We start from the raw sequence: 22,022 nt of genomic DNA, 5'->3' as shown, positions 1-22,022 counted from the left end.
AGATTCTTGGCCTTCTGAAATGTTGGTAAATTACTAGTATGAAAAATCAAACACAGAACAGTTTTTAAAAAACTAATCTTTTTCAATATTTAGCTAAGTTCCTTTTTCTCTCTGTGTATTGAATTTTCTGGGAATAAAGATTCCTGTATTGTCCTTTTACTTCTTGGCAGTTTTAGTCCTTGAATATAGATATATTTGGATTTTTAAAAATTAAATTTTGGGAATAGAGATTCTGTCAAAGTATATTTTCTTTCTTTTTTTTTTAAAAGTTATTTATTTATTTATTATTTATTTATCTATTCATGGCTGTGTTGGGTTTTCGTTTCTGTGCGAGGGCTTTCTCTAGTTGCGGCAAGCGGGGGCCACTCTTCATCGCGGTGCGCGGGCCTCTCACTATCGCGGCCTCTCTTGTTGCGGAGCACAGGCTCCAGACGCGCAGGCTCAGCAATTGTGGCTCACGGGCCCAGCCGCTCCGCGGCATGTGGGATCTTCCCAGACCAGGGCTCGAACCCGCGTCCCCTGCATTGGCAGGCAGACTCTGAACCACTGCGCCACCAGGGAAGTCCCATATTTTCTTTCTTGACAAGCACCTGAAATTAAATCTGACTGTCGTCTCTAAATATGTAATGCTGTAACAGTGAAAGAGCTCTCAGCGTCTACCCTAGAATAGGCTGCTCATTGTGGTTTTGAACTTGGGACAACGATTTCTGTAGTTGAGTCAAGAATATACAATTGATTTTCTTATGCAGGGGGCACTCAGCCATAAAATTTGAGTATTCTTATATTATGTCTCTACTCTAGTAAATACCTCTACTTCTTTACGTTAAAATGTCCTTACTTCAGGAATTCTTTATGTGTACAAGTTTGCTTCTTTTTCTGGGAGGAAAACAAATTTGTTGTGGCAACATCTTGACTCAAATGTTCACATGCCTTTGTGTCTTAATTTGCTAGTGGGGCCTTAACTTAATTTATGGAAAAGGGACATGTAACTTGACTGCAGATTTGAAAGAAAGATTCTTAACCACAGGCCCATCTTCTGTTAACTGATTTAATAGTGGTACTATTTGAGGTTTATTTACTGTGTTTAATATAATAAATTTCCTAGTAAGGAACTGTAATTAATTAATATGAAATTTCTTAATAAGGAAAGAGAAAAGAGACTGAAACATTGGAGCTTGAAAGAAAGCCTCACATAGAATTATAGGTCATGTAGACCAGTGCTTCTCTAACTGTAATGTACATATGAACTCCTTGGGGATCTTATTAAAATGCAGATTCTGATTCAGTAGGTCTGGGGTGAGCTTGCTTTTCTGAGATGCTCCCAGGCTCTGCCTTTGCTGCTATTCCATAGACCACCTTTCAAGTAGTAAGGATGTAGACCATTATTTTGCGAAGGAGGAAACTGAAGCCTAGGGAGAATTACTGACTTGTCCAAATTTTCAAGATTGATTAGTGATAGTTAAGACTACACCCTGAGACTCTTACTTTGAAGACTAGTACTTTTTCGAATGTACTTATGGGTGTTTCCATATTTACGGCCATTGTGTTTGAAGTGTTCAGCTGCTGAATTTTCAAAGGAGATGCTCAGTAATGATGACTTAAGTTAAAATGCAGTTATATGGAGGAATAGGAAATTATAAACGTATGCAAGTGTCATTTGTTTTATATCCTTTATATTTTACCAGGGGTGTGTCCTTTTTTAAAAAATTGTTCAAAGTTATATTGCTGGCCAGAATAGAAATTTTAGGAACTACCTGATGTATGAAATTGCATATTTTCCCTCCATTGTGGCCAGATAAACAATTTGGTACTTGGTTAAGATGGCAGCAGAATAATTAAGTGGTGCCTCTTCCAGCACTTAATTGTGAAAATTTCCTATTTAAAAAAAAAATACTTTATCCTGGGTACTTTAACGTCCTGACATAGGAATGTGGGTTTAATATGATTATTTTTTAAAAAATTTTATTTATTTTTGGTTGCATCGGTCTTTGTTGCTGCACGCAGGCTTTCTCTAGTTGCAGCGAGCGGGGGCTACTCTTTGTTGCGGTGTGTGGGCTTCTCATTGCGGTGGCTTCTCTTGTTGCGGAGCACGGGCTCTAGGTGTGCGGGCTTCAGTAGTTGTGGCTCACAGGCTCTAGAGCGCAGGCTCAGTAGTTGTAGCACACAGGCTTAGCTGCTCTGCGGCATGGAGGATCTTCCTGGACCAGGGCTCGAACCCCTGTCCCCTGCATTGGCAGACGGATTCTTAACCACTGCGCCATCAGGGAAGCCCGATTTAATATTTTCACTAGGTCTTTTCTTATCATTTTTAGAGTTCTAATGATCATCTTTGAAGAAACCTGAGATACCTTGTTTCTAATAAGATTTTTAGCAATTTAATCTCAGAACTCTGTTTGGCTTCCTTTCCTTAAAGAGTTAAGCTATGATATATAGGCCATTTAGAAGTATGGGTTGGTGGGAGGACTTGGGTGATGTTCTGAAAGATAGGTCTTAGACACTCAATAGGAAACTATATATATGAAAGACCTGAGCTTCGCTTTGTCTGCATAGCCTTGAAATAGTGTTATTCTCCTTTTTAGATTTCCTGGGCATCAAATGAAAATTAATGGCGAGTTAAGATGCGTGTGTCCATACCTATGCTAGTTGCAAGGGAATTTTTTTTTACGTCAAGGTAGTAGAATAGACTTGTAAAGAAAAAATTCTTTCTCATTTAGTCAGAGTGGTTTTTCTCAGGATGGCTCAAGAAAAGCCATCTAGAGGGCAGGGTTATTACTAAAGCAGAGGCTTTTAAGCAGTGAAGAGACATTAGTATATTGGATTAGTTTCTTGGGTTATAGTAGAAGATTAGTAGTAGTAGAAAATTAGATATCACCATCTGAAAACTTTGGGTGTTTTTGTATCCATGTCAGCACATGAGTCTTAGAGGATTACATAATTCGGTTAAGAGAAACAAACTTTCAGTGTATGAGTACTTAAAAAGTTTCTTGATAAGAGAGATCTTAGATTTCTTACAGAAAGCTATGCACACAAGGGCCATTGACTTTCCTGGCAGTGGAAATTGCCAAATAAAGTCATTTTCTTGTGGAGTACGTAGCATTCTGTCTCTGATATGGTCTACTGATGGGCGTACAAGAGCATTTGGCAGCATGAATTTCAGTAGCTCTGCTGTGAAGAAAGCTAGCATGTCGCAGTGGGCATGGAATAGGAGGGCAGTTTAAAGTTATGCTTTCTTTTAGTGCTCATTTTACCAGATATCTGAATGATTTGAATTTTTAAGACTGCTTTCATTCAGTCTCACTTTTGTGTATATTTGTACCTCACTTTTTTCTTCATCTCATAAAACCCACTGTTTGCTATCACAGTAGAACATAGTGCTCAAGTTTTTACCTCTCCCATTCTGTTATCAAAATTTTAACCTTGCTTTATATTTTTCTTCTAGTCTTTTTCTCATATTTAACAAAAATATCCCCTTTAACAAAAATATTCCTCTTTAAGGGAATATTGACATTCATCTTGAATTCTTAAACTTTTAATAAAACTTAATTTATATATTTACTTTGTGAATCTGTGATGGTTACTTACAAGGATTTTGGAAGTTTTTTTTTTTTTTAACATCTTTATTGGAGTATAATTGCTTTACAATGGTATGTTAGTTTCTGCTTTATAACAAAGTGAATCAGCTATACATATACATATATCCCCATATCTCTTCCCTCTTGCATCTCCCTCCCTCCCACCCTCCCTATCCCACCCCTCTAGGTGGTCACAAAGCACCGAGCTGATCTCCCTGTGCTATGCGGCTGCTTCCCGCTAGCTATCTATTTTACGTTTGGTAGTGTATGTATGTCCATGCCACTCTCTCACTTTGTCCCACTGACGTTTCATGCCTTGGTTATTATTACTGTTTTTAAATGACTTCTTTCCCCTTGGAAAGAATGTTTATCATTCTTCCTGTTGTGCCTCCAGTTTAAGTGGATTTGAGTATTATCCCTTTGGCTTGGGGTTGGGAAAATTTTAACATAAGAGTATATTAGGTATGTTCTGTAATAAGCTTGAAAAGGCACCCTTGTGGAGATAGATCCTTGGGAAAACATTTAGGTGAAAACAACATTTTGAAGTCTATGAAATGAAATTTACTGGAAAGTTAGAGGTGCTACTGTTTTCCTGGGCGCTCTACTTGTGACAGTTAAGTATAGATTGAGCCCAGGGCTCAGCACATTGGAGACCTAAGGAAGAAATCATTTCTTCAATTTTTCCTCTGCAGTGGTGGTGACCGCGGTGGCTTCAAAAATTTTGGTGGTAAGTGCTGAGTATCCCAAAATGTTTCAGTGGAAATGCTATATAAACCTAAAAGCCACCAATATCCCGCAGACGTAGTCTAAGCCCTTTCTTACTCTGTTGAGGCTGGTGTGTGTTGTGTGCTTAAAAAAAAATATGTATATGCATATATATATCTCAAAATATTAAAAAGACAAAGTTGATCTCAAACAGTCCGATGGGTTTCTACACAGTGAATTTGCATGAAAGAGTCTGGTGACCAATGAATGAGACCTTCACTGGATTTTGTCAATATGTTTTTTAATAAAGGTAGCTGACGTGGTGTTTTTAAATTATTAGGGTTTTCCAATCAGCCTTCACAACCAGAGCTTAAAAAAAGTGATACTAGCGTAATGCCAAAGTGGCTGGTGCTGTCTGGGACAAGTTTAAGGGAATATTGACATTCATCTTGATTTCTTAAACTTCTAATAAAACTTAATTTATATATTTACTTTGTAAATCTGTGATGGTTACTTACAAGGATTTTGGAAGTATTGACTTTTCATGCCTTGGTTATTATTACTGTTTTTAAATGATTTCTTATGAGTTGCCTTAAATAGCTTTCTTTTTCTTTTTCTTTTTCTTTTCCCTTAGGTCACAGGGATTATGGACCCAGACCAGATGCTGGTAAGGTTTATGGTAGTTTGTGACTCTGCCATTAAGAGAATGTTAGTTTTCCATTTTTTCAAGGGAAAAGTGTGTGTGTTTGGAGGAGTTAGTACAGAAGGAAGATTTGATTTGATAATGCTGCCAGAATCAGGGAGCTTCACTTCTAAAGATGTACCAGCAAGAAAAATTCAGGGGGATTGATTGGAAAGTTTGCCAGGAAAAATTGCTGTGTTTGCTTTCCCATGCTCTCTACTTTTTCTTTTGTGAAGAAATACTTGATTTTGTACTGCTAATTAGCATTATTTATTTAATTACTGCAAATCAAGTATGAGAGAATTGGTATCATTGGGGAATTAGAATAGCTGTGTTTAAGAAAATATTACAGTGGATTGATAGTCTGCTCAGTGGGCCTAAGAAACCTGAATTCGTATATGAGAGAATTGTCTTACTCTGGGCAGAGGTCACTAATTTCTTTTCTTTTCTTTTTCTTTTTTTTTTTTTTTTACAAAACATCTTTCTTTCTACATGTGTCTTTTTTTTTTTTTTTTGGCTGTGTTGGGTCTTGGTTGCTGCGCGTGGGCTTTCTCTAGCTGTGGCGAGCGGGGGCTACTCTTGGTTGCCGTGCGTGGGCTTCTCATTGCAGTGGCTTCTCTTGTTGCAGAGCACGGGCTCTAGGTGCGCGGGCTTCAGTAGTTGTGGCACGTGGGCTCAGTAGTTGTGGCTCGGGCTCTGGAGCACAGGCTCAGTAGTTGTGGCGCATAGGCTTAGTTGCTCCGTGGCATGTGGGATCTTCCCGGACCAGGGATCGAACCCGTGTTCCCTGCATTGGCAGGCAGATTCTTAACCAATGCACCACCAGGGAAGTCCCCAGAGGTCACTAATTTCATGTGCCTTTATATTTTCAAATGAAATTCAAGGCTGCCTGGAGCCTTTTGAAAGTTATGTAGAGATTAAAAATCTATTTGAGCCAAATTTTTAAAAAAAATTAATTAATTAATTAATTATTTTTGGTTGCATTGGGTCTTTGTTGCTGTGCGCGGACTTTCTCTAGTTGTGGCGAGCAGGGGCTGATCTTCGTCGCGGTGCGCGAGCTTCTCATTGCAGTGGCTTCTCTTGTTGTGGAGCACGGGCTCTAGGTACGTGGGCTTCAGTAGTTGTGGCACGTGGGCTCAGTAGTTGTGGCTCGCGGGCTCTAGAGCGCAGGCTCAGTAGTTGTGGCACACGGGCTTAGTTGCTCTGTGGCATGTGGGATCTTCATGGACCAGGGCTCGAACCCGTGTCCCCTGCATTGACAGGCTGATTCTTAACCACTGCGCCACCAGGGAAGCCCCCCAAAATTTTTAATATATATTGAAATCAGAACTTTTGTTTTTATTAAGATGCTAAAGTATTCTATATGGATGGCAATTTCTGAATTATCCCTTGATGGACTGAATTTATGTGCATCTTTCTTATTTTGTTACACTAATCCAAAAGTGTGCGTGTAAGGTAAGGTGTGTGTCAAGGTGCCCCACCCTCTGGTGTATATAAAGCTTATTGCAATGAATGGGAAACCAGCAATTCTGCTTGGCTTGCTTGGAAGTCCAAAGTGTCAGATTTGGGCAATTTTCTACTAGAAGCTTTAAAAGTATTGATTAGTCAGAAAGAATTAAAACTCTCCAAAGAAAGGAATGCTACTTTATTATTTTTTTTAATTAATTTATTTTTTTAAATGAATATATTTATTTGTTTTTGGCTGTGTTGGGTCTTTGTTGCTGTGCGCAGGCTTTCTCTAGTTGCGGTGTGCGGGCTTCTCATTGTGGTGGTTTCTCCTGCTGGGGAGCAGCTCTAGGCAGGCTCTAGGCGTGTGGGCTTCAGTAGTTGTGGCACGTGGGCTGAATAGCTGTGGCACACGGGCTTAGTTGCTCCGCGGCATGTGGGATCTTCTGGGACCAGGGATCAAAATTGTGTCCCCTGCATTGGCAGGCGGATTCTTAACCACTGCGCCACCAGGGAAGCCCAGGAATGCTACTTTATACTAACTTTCTTCATCTCTTCCTGATCTTGAGTCCTGTATCTGAATCTGAAGAGTGAGATTTGTAAGATCTCCCTTAATTGGTCTATGTATTTGACATAGTGTGGACTTGATCCACTTTACGTGAAGTTTAGTTGTGAGAATTGACCTACCAAAGAACTGTTATGACCACTTTGCATGTTTATCTAAGAGCTTTCGTATATTGGTCCTTTTTCCTTTTGGTCACAGAAGTAGTTGAATATTGAATAATAAATTATTATTCTTGATTACTAAACAGGATGTAGTAAACCTAAGGAATATGTAAAATTAATCATGGTTTTTTTTATCCCCCATAGATTCAGAATCTGATAATTCAGATAACAACACAATCTTTGTACAAGGACTTGGGGAGGGTGTGTCTACAGATCAAGTCGGGGAGTTCTTTAAACAAATAGGAATTATCAAGGTGAGTAAAAAATTGGCTTATGTTGAAAATCTCATAATTATTAACATATTCTGGTTAAGATACATAGGTTACATAATAAGCCCATACTCCAGTAAGTCTTGTCTCTTAAAGTTCCCTGATGCACATGCTCACCCATGTCTGTAGGCCTTTGCTAAATTTGCTAAATACATGAAGATTTTATTCCTTGCTTGTGTTTACCTTTCCACAGCCTTCCACAGCTTTGGCTTTCAATCTTAGGACTCTAAACATAGTCTCTGCCTAGCTCCTAAAATTGTGAGAACCAAATGAAATTGTGAAAACATTTTAATATTCTGAAATGCCAACATATGAAAACCCAAGTTATTACTAACAACTTTTTATGTTGGTATTTAATGTCTGCTATATATTTGCCCAATATAATAATGCTTTATTTCATAACTTTATTGTACTTAAGTGTCTTGTGCACTGTTTGTTTCATGCATATATTTTCATCTCCAACTAGAAAGCATTTAGATCAGTGTTAGTAGATTGAAGCATTTGCCTGATATCAGTTTGCAATTGCTCTTGTTTTGGTGTCCGTGGAATTACTATTTTTTTCTCCTTCTTGGAGAGTAAAAATTTCTTAAGAAATTATTAATTACACATGAAATATGTAAAAAATTCACACAGTTCTTGTCTTCCACTCCCTTCCCAGCAAAATCCAGTGTGTGCACCTTAATGGTAATTTATTTATTTGCTTGGTGAACATTCTTCCTGGTCTTCTTTTTTTTTTTTAGTTTTACAAGGTATATATTTATATGAAGCATTATCTATGTTTTCTTTTTTTGTGGGTTTAAAGAAATTATACATAGATAAACCAGTATATACTGTGTATCATTTTTATAGTTTGGTTTTCACTTAATGTATTTTAGAGAGTTTTCCTTTTCAGAACCTACAGATAACTTCATTTTTTATGTTAAGTTGCTAGTATTTGTAGCATGGATATGTGAATTCCTTTAAAAAATAAAATTTTAATTATCTATGTGGTTCATGATCACTTTTTCTTAAAATACTAACACTCACTTGTTTGTTCCTCAGACAAATAAGAAGACTGGAAAACCAATGATAAATCTGTACACAGACAAGGACACAGGAAAGCCAAAAGGGGAGGCAACAGTATCATTTGATGACCCTCCTTCAGCTAAGGCAGCCATTGACTGGTTTGATGGTATACCTCATTCGTATAGTTTCTTTTTTTTAAAAATTTATTTATTTGGTTGTGCTGGCTCTTGGTTGTGGCAGGCAGGCTCCTTAGTTGAACTCGCCGGCTCCTTAGTTGAAGCAGGCAGGCTCCTTAGCTAGGGCTCCTTAGTTGCAGCTCCAGGGTTCCTTAGTTGCGGCACGTGGGCTCCTTAGTTGCGGCATGCATGTGGGATCTAGTTCCCTGACCAGGGATCGAACCCAGGCCCCCTGCATTGGGAGTGCAGAGTCTTATCCATTGCGCCACCAGGGAAGTCCCTCATTCATATTGTTTCAACGTGCGGTTTGGATAAACGTTTTCTAGTCTTGAAGTCAAAATATGTTCTCATAGACGGTGATTATCTTCATGTTTACTTTTTTAGATATTCTATTGAAAATACAGGCCAGAGTTTTTTACATACCTTTAGAAATGAGATGAACTCTGTCTAAAATATTTCCTTATGTCATGCTTTGTGCTTAAGGCCACCCTGATAGAGATGTAGAGGGTTGGCCTGGTTGACTATATTATTTTTAAATTTAGGTTAATTTCCCTTCAAATATAATGTTAATACATACTTAGAAGAAACAGTAAGACTTTTTTTCCCCCTGAAAATAAGAAAATATGGGAGAGTAGAAGAAAGGAGTAAAGCATCCATAGTTCTCTACATAGAGACAACTACTGGTATTAACTTTTCCTTACAGTTTTAAAAAATAAATAAATAAATAAATTTATTTATTTATTTATTTATTTTGGGCTGTGTTGGGTCTTTGTTGCTGTGCACGGGCTTTTTTTCTCTAGTTGCAGCGAGCGGGAGCTACTCTTCGTTGCGGTGTGCAGGCTTCTCATTGTGGTGGCTTTCTCTTGTTGCGGAGCACGGGCTCTAGGCACGTTGGCTTCAGTAGTTGTGGCAGGCGGGCTCAGTAGCTGTGGCTCGCGGGCTCTAGAGCACAGGCTCAGTAGTTGTGGCGCATGGGCTTAGTTGCTCCATGGCATGCGGGATCTTCCTGGACCAGGGCTTGAACCCGTGTCCCCTGCACTGGCAGGCGGATTCTTAACCACTGCACCACCAGGGAAGCCCCTTCCTTCCAGTTTTTTTAAAATAGTTTATCATTATACTCCAAATGTAGTTTTGTCTCATGCTTTTTTTTCACTTAACATCTTAACATAGTCATTTCCCCATGTTATTATAAATTCACTGTTTTTGTTGTACCCTAATTTAATAATAACTAACACTTACTGCATGTTTATTGCGGTTTATGAGCTGGGCATTGTTCTAAGAACTTTATGTGCATTAACTCAGTTTGATCTTCACAGTAACCCTGTAAGATGTACCCTTTTATTACCATTTTACAGATGATGAAACTCAGGCACAGAGAAGATAAATAATTTCCAAGATCACAGAATAAGTGGCAGGGTCAGGACTCAAACTCAGGCAGTCTAGCACCACTGTCTCTGAAGTGCTAAACTATGCTGGATTGACAGGCACTTGTGGTCCCTTCCAGTTCCAAGATTATTGCACCTGTGTCTTGCAAGACATAATTGCATTTCTTTACTTCTTCACAGATGAGATTATGATACTCTGTCCTCACCTCCATTTTCTTTACTTTTTTGCACTAATCAGGCCCCATCACCTTGCTCTTGAAGGCTAGGTCCATTCTCCCTCACTTTTCTGCTTGTGTCATAGTTTCTGTGAATCATAAAATTATCATAGCTTATGATATGTTAAAAAATTATTGTGCCTTTTCCTCATAGGGCAAGTGAGCCTCTTAACAGTAACTCCGTAGTTCAACTCTCACCAGGTCTTTTTACAGCTTTTAAAATACTGATCCATGGGTTGTTTCCTATTTAAAAGTGCTTATCATACCATCTGACATTGTGGAAGGTTACCAGTCACAACAATTAGGACTTCGGTGAGAGTGCTAAGACTCCTGGATTTATAACTATTTTATGAATCCTTGGGCACCTTTTCCTTATATGTCAGTTCTCTTATTTAATATAAAGTGAAAATTTCTGTCTCTAAGGCCCTGGGACAGCAGAATATGTGTATGTATGCATGTATATAAGTAATCACATATGCACACATTAGTTTTTTTTTTTTTTTTTATAGTGGGTAATGTGAAGACTTCAGATGAAATAGATTGAGAAACTGATTGGAAATTGAATGCAAACTAAGACCACTTGACTGTTACTGAAATGAATAGCCCAGTTTGCTTTTTTTTTTTTTAAAGAAATTCACGTTCTTTTATTTATTTATTTATGACTGTGTTGAGTCTTCGTTTCTGTGCGAGGGCTTTCTCTAGTTGCGGCAAGCGGGGGCCACTCTTCATCGCGGTGCGCGGGCCTCTCAGTGTCACGGCCTCTCCCGTTGCAGAGTACATGCTCCAGACGCGCAGGCTCAGTAGTTGTGGCTCACGGGCTTAGTTGCTCCGCAGCATGTGGGATCTTCCCAGACCAGGGCTCGAACCCGTGTCCCCTGCATTGGCAGGCAGATTCTCAACCACTGCGCCACCAGGGAAGCCCACATAGTTTTAAAGATACTACTGGTCTAAGTTAAAAAACATTTCAAACGGTACCAAGAGTATATAAAAAATGAGTTTCCTTTCCACCTTTTCACCTACTGAGAGTTAAGCACAATAGGCAGTGTATAGACAGGCATATGTGTGCACATGCATGCACATACACACTCATTCCCTTTAAAAAAAAGAAATGGTAGCGTACTACATACATTGTTCTGTACTTGGCTTTTTTCATGTAAAATTTTAGATGTTTCTTTTTTGTTTTTTGTTTTTTTTGCTTAGTAAGAAATGACTGTCTCCTTGTGACAGATCTTCTCTATTCAGTAGATTGTGTCATGTTCTAGGACAGTTACCTTGACTCTTTGGAACACTAGTGTGTTTGAATTTCTGTGAGGACATGTCAGTTATTCCTCTGAAACTAAAAATTTCTAAGACAGTTTTATATTTTTGAGAGGTGGAGATGTAGAATAGCATTTCTGCAAAACCATTTCTTTTTTTTTAGGAAAAGAATTCCATGGCAACATCATTAAAGTGTCCTTTGCCACCAGAAGACCTGAATTCATGAGAGGAGGTGGAAGTGGAGGTGGTCGACGAGGTAAAATACTTGTTGCTCACAGGCCTGGGTATTACACAGAGGGTTTGGATTTGAGTCCATGTTCTGTCCCTATTGTGTGAACTTGCTACTACTTCTCTCTCCCTATCGGTCTTTTTCCTTCTATCTTAAAAGTGAGGTACAGAATAGGAGATTAGGTAAATAAGGTGTCGTAATAGCTAAGAAAGTGGTGGAAGAAGGTTCCAGAAATCTCTTTGGAAAGCTATATAAAGCAGTTTGTTATTCACCTGGACATTAGGAGGCAGTTGTTTAAATGATACCTAATTAGGTAGTTAATCTGACCAGTTTGGGAGTTCCCTGATATGTTGATAGTTACTTGCAACTCGTTCATTTCCGTTGTGTCTAATTCCTTAAATTTGGAGTATGTCTTCTCACTTAACCTTTATCACTGAGATTCTCAAACTAGGGAGGGCATTATAGAAAGTGGATTTCGAAGTTTTTTAGTGCATTATTTGCACTTTAATGTGTGCCTTGGGGTCTTCTTCCACATCTCCTGCATTGACTAAATAAGTAAAGCCCCAAATCAAAGAATCATGGAGTCCTGCCATAAGGGGTTAATTTTTGGGGGGCTGCCCAGTTATTGATGAACACTTGCTCTTAGTTCTTTCGTCTGATGCTTTTCCTCTGCTTTGTTTATGTCTGCTATTGATTCCTCCCCACTCCTTACTTCCCCCAGGCCGTGGAGGATATAGAGGCCGTGGAGGCTTTCAGGGGAGAGGTGGAGACCCCAAAAGTGGGGACTGGGTTTGCCCTAATCCGTAAGTATCCCATTTATTTTGGTGGATGTAAGAGTTGGGATTGGGGTTGGAAGGTACAAGAGGGGTTCTGAATCCATTGGAAACTATTGAGCATTTTATTTTCCTCCTTTCTCAGGTCATGTGGAAATATGAACTTTGCTCGAAGGAATTCTTGTAATCAGTGCAATGAGCCCAGACCAGAGGACTCTCGTCCCGCAGGAGGAGGTGAGTCAGCCTTTAACAGCATCTGCATGCCATTAATCTTCTGACTGGCATTAAGGAGACTTTCCATTATTCTGCTGGCCTTACTAGTTTGCATTTCTACCTTGCAGATTTCCGGGGAAGAGGCTACAGTGGAGAGAGGGGCTACAGAGGTCGTGGGGGCAGAGGTGGAGACCGAGGCGGCTATGGTGGAGACCGAAGTGGGGGGGGCTATGGTGGAGACAGAAGTGGCAGCGGTGGCTACGGAGGGGACAGAAGTGGGGGTGGCTATGGGGGGGACCGAGGAGGTGGTTATGGTGGGGACCGTGGTGGTGGCTATGGAGGAGACCGAGGAGGCGGCTATGGAGGAGACCGAGGCGGCTATGGTGGAGACCGAGGCGGCGGCTATGGTGGAGAGCGAAGTGGGGGGGGCTACGGAGGAGACCGTGGTGGTGGTGGCTACGGTGGGGACCGAAGTGGAGGCTACGGAGGAGACAGGAGCGGTGGCGGCTATGGAGGAGACCGAGGTGGCTATGGAGGCAAAATGGGAGGAAGGTGAGTATTGGAATGTACATGCTAACCTTTTTACCTCACTGCTCTTAGATTTTAGAGTCTCAGCCCTTTTCATCACATTTTCTTCTTGTCCAGTTTTTAGAACTTGAATTTCCCATTGTCAACTCTTTCAGTTAGGTTGGAGAAGATCCGTTTAGTTTCCTGCTTAGCAATTCCTATAATTTATTTTATTTTGGAACTTCTTATTCATGATCTTTATATTTGGATGAATATAGGTAAATGTGTGTGTATTCTTTCTCATAGCTAAAGATAATTGAGATTGAGAGATGATTTGAAACTGTATGTAATTCAGGGATTCTTAATCTAAGTGAGGGGAGAGCACACCTTTTATAGGAGTGTGCTTTTTCAAATCACATGTGCTACCTTGCAGTTGTTTCCCTGGAGATTCTGTTATACCTTTTGCTACCTTGCAGTTGTTTCCCTGGAGATTCTGTTATACCTTTTCCAGATGAAAATCACTGGTGATACTGATGGGAGTGTGCTGTGCACGTGAAAGCTGTAGAGGCAGAAAAAGTTGAATAACCAGTGATGTAAAATAACTTCAGTTACTGTGCCAGAGACAATATAGGGTAGCAAGAATTAGTAAAGCATGCAGTTAAGAGCACAGAGTTTGGAGACAGACTGTCTTCTTTCAAATCCTGGCTCCACCACTTATTAGCTGCTTGATAAGCAAGTTACTTAACCCTTTGGAGCATCAGTATTCTCATCTGTAAAATGGGGCTAATGATATCTCCTTCGTGGAGTTGTATTAGATTATGTTACAACGGTTGCCATGGTAATCATGCCATGCCATGGGGCCATGGTAATCACTGTATAATTGTTAGCTATTAGTAATTATCATCTATTAAACACTTCTTACTGTGTGGCAAATCCTGTGAAAGTGTCTTTGTATACTTTAGTTCTAGTCCTTCTGTCAACCCCAGAGGTAGATGTACTTCCCATTTTACAGAGTTAGAAATGTTGAGTAACTTTTCCAAGATCGCATAGTAAGTGGCAGATCCAGAATTCTTACATGAAAGTGTTTGCTTGCTTATTCCACTATACTACTCTTCTTTTTAGAGTGCTGGAATGACAGAGTGTCTGACCTGAAATACCACAGTGGTTTAGAGTCCTTATTCTGGATGGAAAAATTTTTAAGAGAGTTAGTGATAACAGGGCTTCTAGGAACTTTGTGTGTCTTAAAGCTGATAAATTAGACATTTAATAAGCACCTTCCAGGAGCAGAGAAATATATTAGGCATGGTGTCATTCTTATAGAAATTGTCAAGCTGATGACAGTCACCAGCACCCTGAAGAAGTGTCTGATGCTTCCCCTTGGTAGAAAATTAGAATTTAGTCTGGCTCTTTATTTTTCATTCCTAGAAACGACTACAGAAATGATCAGCGCAACCGACCATATTGATGAGTGTTTTGAATGTTCCTTTGTCTCTGACATGATCCATAATGAAATTGCCAGAGTTTTGCCTGCTGCTTTCCTCGTGGCCTCTTCTTGCGTAGTGAAATTAAGTGACATTTGGATTTTTATTTGGGTGGGAGGGCTGGGACAGTTTTTCTTTTAGAAATGTCCATTGAAATATCCCCCTTTAGTTTCCAACCTTCTTCTTCCCAACCCTTGAAGCTAAGTGCATTGTAAAATATTGCCAAAATGGAAAGTGTTTTGTAATACTGCAATAAAGGATGCTTGTTTTGTGGACTTTTGTACATTAGTGCATTGTTCTGTCACACTCAGGATGCAGTTACAGCAGATTCGAACTCTAAAGAATTAGGAAATGAATTCTACTTCATGAAATTAAAATGTTACTTCCAACCATATTTATGGAGTTCCTACTCCGTTTAGAATAGTAGTTTCCAAGCATGACTGCATATCAGAACCACCAGAGGAGGCTGTCAAAATTCCAGATTCCTAGGCCTCACCCCAGGTCTACTGGATCAGAAATTGGTGGGATGTGGGGAGGTAGAGCTGGGAATCTTAATTTATCTTAAGATCACCACGTGGTTTTGATAAAAACCAGGTTTACAGCTGAGAACCGTTTATTTAGGGCAGTGTTCTAGACGCTGAGAATATGGGGGTCCAAGGGCTAGGAAGGAAGAGTAAGGGTTTGACAAACCAGGGTTAAGATACCAATGTACATAACGTGTTATTTTTTTTTTTAATTTTATTTATTTATTTATTTATTTATGGCTGTGTTGGGTCTTCGTTTCTGTGCGAGGGCTTTCTCCAGTTGCGGCAAGCGGGGGCTCTTCATCGCGGTGCGTGGGCCTTTCACTGTCGCGGCCTCTCTTGTTGCGGAGCACAGGCTCCAGACACGCAGGCTCAGTAGTTGTGGCTCACGGGCCTAGTTGCTCCGCGGCATGTGGGATCTTCCCAGACCAGGGCTCGAACCCGTGTCCCCTGCACTGGCAGGCAGATTCTCAACCACTGCGCCACCAGGGAAGCCCCATAACGTGTTATTTGATATTCTTTAAAAAAACTATTTTTCCTACCCTTACCAAGGGTAAGGCACTGCATCAGTTGCTGGATATACTGCTCATCAAGCAAACAGACAGTATATAGTCTGATAAGAGCTCCAGTAAGAATAGTACAAGGTGCTTTGAGGGCTGGTTGGAAGGATACTTAATCCAGTCATGTGGGATTGAGAAAGCTTGGTGAGCCTTGAGGGAAGAGTAGGAATTGGCTAAGTAAAGAGGCTGGGGTGAGGAATTGGTGTTTGCAGCAGAAAACTGACATGAACAAATATTAATAACTCAGGAGTTAAAAGAGTGAGGAACAGGCTGTGCACTTGAGAATTGTATGTAGTGCATTGTGATTGGAGGAAGAAGTTTAAGAATGAGCATGCAAAAGATAAGACTGGAGAGGTAAGCCAGCTCTACGATAAGGTCCTTGCATTTCATTTTCCCCCTGCCTCCATATGGGGAGTCATTAAAAGATTTTAAGCACGGGAATGGCCTGACCTGAGTGGCATCAACTGAAAGATAATTATGGCTGCCTTGTAGAGAGGCTGGACTGGAGACAAAATGGTACACCAGGTGAGAGATGATACAGGTCTGAGCTCAGATAGTGACTGGATGAGGAGGAGATAATAGATTTGAGAAGTGAAGGGGGAAATTTGATGGGATTTGGCTGGATGTCAGAAGTGGGGAGAAAAGAGTCAGGTTTCTGGCCTGGGCAGTTGGGTAGATGTGCTGTTCATTGAAATAGGAAACACTGGAAAAGGAAACAGGTTTGGGAGTAAGATGAGGGAAATGAATTCAGTTGTGGGTAAGTAGAATTTGGGGCACTTGTGAATGTCCCTTCCAAGTAGGGACATTCAGTCAGCAGCTGGGTGTGCAAATCCACAGCTCAGAGAACAGCGGCACTCAACATTACGTGCCACTGATCTTCCTTACTGACTTCTGTCTCCTTTGCTAGCTTTACTTGCCCTTTATGTGTTAGAAGTTTCTCAGTTTGTTCTGATCCCCTTTCTTCTATTTATACTCACTTTTATCCTGGGTTTTATATGGTGATGACTACACCAAATTTATGTCTCCAGTCTGTCTTCTTCCCTTAACTCTGGATTATATCCAGCTGCCTACTTGACTTTTCCACTAGGATGTATTTAACATAACTTTTTTTTTTTTTTGGTGACTCCGCTGGGACTGAACAGACCTTCTGATCTCCAAATCAATTTCTTTCTTCCTAGTCTTCCTCATTTCAGTCTTAATCTACCCAAATCAAATCAGATAAAAAACTTAGAACTTACATTTGATTTCTCTTTCACTCATCCCATACTTGCAGGTCCTTTTAATTCTGCCTCCAAAATATATCCTGAAACCATCTTTATATTCTTAGTTTCAATCCTGGTACAAGCTACAGTCATCACTTTTCTGGATAACTGCAATAGCCCATTAATAGGTCCCCCACAATGTTGCCCCTCTAAAATCTATTCTTCACACAGCAGCTAAACAATATGGTAATGATGTAAATCAACCTATATGTCATGCCTCTTTAAAACCCTTTCAGTGACCTCCCATTGTATGTTGGCTATAAATTCCTTACCTTGGCTTACCAAGCCCTGTATGATCTGGCCTTTGTCTCCACAACCTCATAGAAGAACATTTTTCCATACTAGCCTTACCTTAACCACATTGGTCCTAATCTTGATGATACAAAACGTGCTTCTGTTTTAGTATCTTTGCATATGCCTTGTCCAGAATTCTCTTTCCTCATATTCACATGGTTGACTCCTTTTCATAACAATGTTGGGTCAAATCCCACCCTCCCTCCCAGGTGTTTGCTGACCTTCGTATCTAAAATACTTCTTCCAGTCACACTCACATCACCTCTTACAATGTCCTCACAGTACTTATCACTATATGAAACAATCTTTTTGTGGTTAATTTCTCTCCTCCATTAGAATGTAAGTTCCAGGAGAGTAGGGAACCTCTTCCGTTGTTCACTGTTCTACCCAAGTACCTAGAACAGTGTCAGACAGAGTAGGTACTCAATGAATATTGACTAAATGGAAGACTCTATTATTATAGATTTGAGTCATTAGTATATAAATGGTAATTAAAGTGATGAAAGTGGATATGATTAAAATAAGAGTAGTGTAGTGGTTTTCCATCTTAGCTGAATACTAGAAGTAGCTAGGAACTTTTTTAAAATGCAGAAGATGTCTGGGCTCCACTCCAGAACAATGGAATCTGTGAGGCCTGGGACATTTAAAAAACAAAAGCCCCAATTGATTCTAATGGTTTTGGAGTCTAGAGAGAGAAGAGCCTAGGACAAAACCCTGAGAAGTACCAATATTTGAGAGATAATAGGGAATTCCCTGGCGGTCCAGTGGTTAGGACTCCGTGCTTTCACAGCTGAGGGCCTGGGTTCGCTCCCTGGTTGGGGAACTAAGATCCCACAAGCCACGTGGTGCAGCCAAAAAATAATAATAATAATAATAGAAGAGGATACTGAAACAGACTGGGAATACCAGTGAGGTGTCAGTGGAACCCAAGGGAAGAGTGGACTTCAAGGAGGAAGAAGCTAATGGGGTCAAGTGCTCGAGTTGGCCAAGTCGTATAAAGGATAGAAGGCATTCATTGTATGTAGCAATATGGAGGTTGTAAATTATCTTTGCACGAGATTTCTCAACCTTGGTGCTACTCACATTTTGGGTTAGATAATTATTTGTTGTGGAGGGCTGCCCTGTGCTGCGTATAGGATATTTAGCCACATCCCTGCCCTCTACCACAAGACACCAGTAGCAGCCCCCAGTTGTGACAACCAAAAATGTCTCCCGACATTGCCAAGTGTCCCTTGGTGGGGGCAGAATTGTCCCTTTTGAGAACTGCTGCCTTAGCAAAAGCAGTTTTGGTAGAGAATTGAATTCTGAACCCAAACTGAAGTAGGATAATGAATAATAGAAATTAGAGGAATGGAGACAGGTAATGTGGACAACTATTTAAGAATCTTGATTATGAAGGGTGATTAGAGGTGGGGTGAGCTAAGGAGAGGAGGCATCTAGAAAGGGTTATGGGTTTGTGGGAAGTTATTTTTAAGATGGATGGGAATTGATTATGTTTATACACTCTGAAAGGAAATGGGGAAAATTGATATTCAAATTCCTTGAAGGAATGGCACCCAGAACACTGGTGGAGGATTTTGCCTTGGAAGAGGAGGGTGCCTCTTGCACTGTAATGGAGGTAAGGTAAGTGCAGATGCTGATAATCGTAGTAACAGATGACTGACATTTATTGGGAGCTTACTGTATGCCAGGCAATTATAAGCAATCTGTATGTGTTAACTCATTTAATTCTCGTAACAATGCTGTGAGGCAAAGAGGTATAGGCAAAAATATTCCTTTTGAATATAAAATCAGAGAAGAGGTGAATGGTGTAAATGATTTTGATTGCTACTGGAAAGGGGCTTTCAGAAGGGACACTGAGGAACAGAGACCCTGAAAGGTTAAGCAACTTACCCAAGATCGCATCTCTAGTAAGTTACAGAGGTAGGACACTAACCAGAGTATCTGGCCTTAGAGCCTGTGCTATCGACTACTATATACAAGGATTCTTGTAACAGGTGGCAAGAAGTTGAGGTAATTTCATCTGATGTCTTTTATTTTTTTCCCCCGAAGAGAAATTATAATGGCCTACTGAGAGTTGGGGAGTAATAGGATAGAAAGTTTGAAAAGACTGTAGGAAATGTGAAGAGAGCAGAGAAGGCTTGAAATTGTGACTAGGAACCATAAAATTGCCAGACAGCAATAAGAACTCAGTTAAGATAGGAAGCAAGTATTTTGAGGGAACCAGTCTATGGATGTGTGAGTTTTCTCCACTATAATCAGCAACCTGGTTATAGGATCAGAGGCAATTTGATTCAGGGTTGGGGATCTTACTAGTCAGAGAGATGATAGTGGAAGTATGAGAATAGTGAGAATAGTAGTTGATGGATGGAGTCCCGGCTGAGTAGAAATTTAAAAAGTAAGAGGGGGCTAACAGGGAGAATGTAGAGAAGTCAAGACCTTAGTGTTATTGATGAGATTCAGAGGCCTGGTAGTGGGGATAAAAAGAGCTGGAGAGATAGAAGGTTTGGGTCAGAAAGTAGATGTTCACGATTTTGTAGATGGAGCAATTCCTGGGGATGACAAGGGCTAAGTGTGGCCGTGGAAGTGGGCAGCTGAAGTGAAAGAGAGGGAAAAGCCTTTGTAGTTGAGCTGAGGGACTGAGGGACTGAGGGACTGAGGTGTTGGATGGTTGTCCACAGGGATGGTTAAAGCAAGACTAAGATTCAGGCAATGAATGAGAGAAAATAAGGATGTGGACCAGAGGGTGGGATAGCTCGTTTGAGAGCCAAGACCCTCGGAGAAGCAATGACAGGACATTGTGACACTGGAAGGAATGTAGGAGGATGAGCAACACCTGACATTTCAGGAAGAGGCCAGTTCAAGAGCAAGGTTTCAGTTATAGCACAGAGATGGGGGAGAATGTTTGAGGAAGAGGTAGAGGTAGAGGGTATAAATCCTTTTTTTTTTTTTTTTTTGCCATCAGTGGGAGTATCCAGAGATCCCATTAGAAAGGGAGGAGAGGTAAGAGGGGGACTTACATTTTGGATGGTGTCCAAAAATCCATCCCAACATATCCTGATGGCTGAGAAGAGTGGGCATTTCAGGCCTCTGAGAGAAGTTGGCCACAGCTTGGATTAAGCGTGTTTCTAAGAATATTGGATATAGGTAGCTCTGGTACTGGGAAGGCTCTGGTACCTTGGTGGCATACCAGATGGTAGGTGCTCTATGCAGACCTTTATACTCCGTGCTTTTTTTTTTTTTTTTTAATATTTATTGTATTGTATTTATTTTCTTTATCTTTTTTTTTTTTTTTTTGGCTGCATCGGGTCTTAGTTGTGGCATGCGGGATCTTTGTTGAGGCATGCGGGATCTTTTATCGCTGCGCACAGGCTTCCCTAGTTGTGGTGCGCGGGCTTCTCTCTAGTTGTGGCGTGTGGGTTTTCTCTTCTCTAGTTGTGGTGTGCGGGCTCCAGAGCGCGTGGGCTCTGCAGTTTGCGGCACGTGGGCTCTCTTGTTGAGGCGTGCGAGCTCAGTAGTTGTGGCATTCAGGCTTATTTGCCCTGCGGCATGTGGGATCTTAGTTCCCCGACTAGGGATTGAACCCACGTCCCCTGCATTAGAAGGTGGATTCTTTTCCACTGGACCACCAGGGAAGTCCCCTTGGTGCTGCCTTAAATCTTCTGGTAAGGACTGGTGAAATTAAGATTGAGGTCCTACTGAGCAGAGACTGGTATCTGGCTGAGTAATGAGACATCCCCTGGAGAGACCCGTAAGTATGGAAGAGGAGGGGTTGGAAATCTGTGGGCAGGACTTTGCAGGAGTTGAGAGCCTGAATTATGTAGTTAATAAGGCCTTGTTTGTATCCACAGGCTGTCAAGACCCAGGGAAATTTGGGTTAGGTTGCTCACCGGTGCAAACCTACAGAGTGGGCAAAAGAAAATAATCATTTTTCCATCTTTGGTCTTTGTGCCACACTATTAGAGGCAGTGTTGCTTATACCCCAGAATAGTGAAACTACTCTTTTGGTTTTTACTTACAACTCTGTGGAGCAAAACATGAATTTGGAAGTGGTAGGGCAGGTGGGCAGATAAATCTCAGTGACATATACCATGCTGGATTCAGAATAACTGGACTACTCTAGGACCTGGAATGTGGGGAAGTAGAGGGAACATTTATGTCACTTTGGGCTTTCCTACTCGATGGGAAGAACTTGACCTCTCATTAGACCACTCAGTAAGACTGAGGAAGTAAAAGGACTTTTTAAATCTCTGGTGGTCTCAGGCTCACATGGCAACATTGAAGAGAGGAAAGGAGAGAAAAGAAGTCCACATTTGAGTGCCTACTATGGAATGCCAGGCAGCGTTAGGCTTTATATTATTGTTTAATCCTCATAGGAGCCCTCAGAAGTAGTATGCATTAATCTGTTCATATTGTAGGTGAGGAAACAGAAAGATTCAGTAACTTGTCCAAAGTCAAAGATCAAGTGAGTAATGAACCCTAGGATTTGATTTCAGATTTGTCTGACTCCGAAGTCTGGGCTTTTCCTTTCTGATGGAGAATGTAGCTTTTTGGGATTGGTGTGATTGGTCCTATTGGCAAAGGGAAACTGAAGCCTTCAGTAAAAATAAGGGAGAAACTAAGGCAGTCTTAGAGAGTAAATAGAGTCTGTCAAAGGGTATGACCCTGAGGTAGGTAGAAAGCAGGTGTAAGAGAAGGATAGACTCCCTTCCTCATCCCCCAGCCCTGTCCTAGTCCTAAT

The 22,022-nt window shown here is 40.7% G+C and overlaps 1 protein-coding gene across 2 annotated transcripts in view; it reads left to right on the top strand.

Annotated features, from left to right (window-relative positions):
* Positions 1-14,916, top strand: part of TAF15 (TATA-box binding protein associated factor 15) — a gene marked incomplete at its 3' end in the record, with an annotated part of 30,245 nt that extends 15,329 nt beyond the window's left edge. Inside the window, exons 8-16 of one of the 2 annotated variants that reach the window (XM_082440014.1) lie at positions 4,265-4,299; positions 4,912-4,944; positions 7,276-7,385; positions 8,442-8,571; positions 11,602-11,694; positions 12,389-12,470; positions 12,586-12,674; positions 12,782-13,205; positions 14,586-14,916. In XM_082440014.1, coding sequence (XP_082296140.1) covers positions 4,265-4,299; positions 4,912-4,944; positions 7,276-7,385; positions 8,442-8,571; positions 11,602-11,694; positions 12,389-12,470; positions 12,586-12,674; positions 12,782-13,205; positions 14,586-14,625 — 1,036 coding nt within the window. Of the gene's footprint in view, positions 1-4,264; positions 4,300-4,911; positions 4,945-7,275; positions 7,386-8,441; positions 8,572-11,601; positions 11,695-12,388; positions 12,471-12,585; positions 12,675-12,781; positions 13,210-14,585 lie in introns of those variants that run through there. The other variant, XM_082440015.1, reaches the window with a different exon arrangement.
* Between the last annotated feature and the right edge of the window lie 7,106 nt (positions 14,917-22,022).

This window comes from Balaenoptera physalus (assembly GCF_965194825.1).
Source record: "Balaenoptera physalus genome assembly, chromosome: 20".
NCBI lineage: Eukaryota > Metazoa > Chordata > Mammalia > Artiodactyla > Balaenopteridae > Balaenoptera > Balaenoptera physalus.
This window is presented reverse-complemented; position numbering and strand designations above follow the sequence as displayed.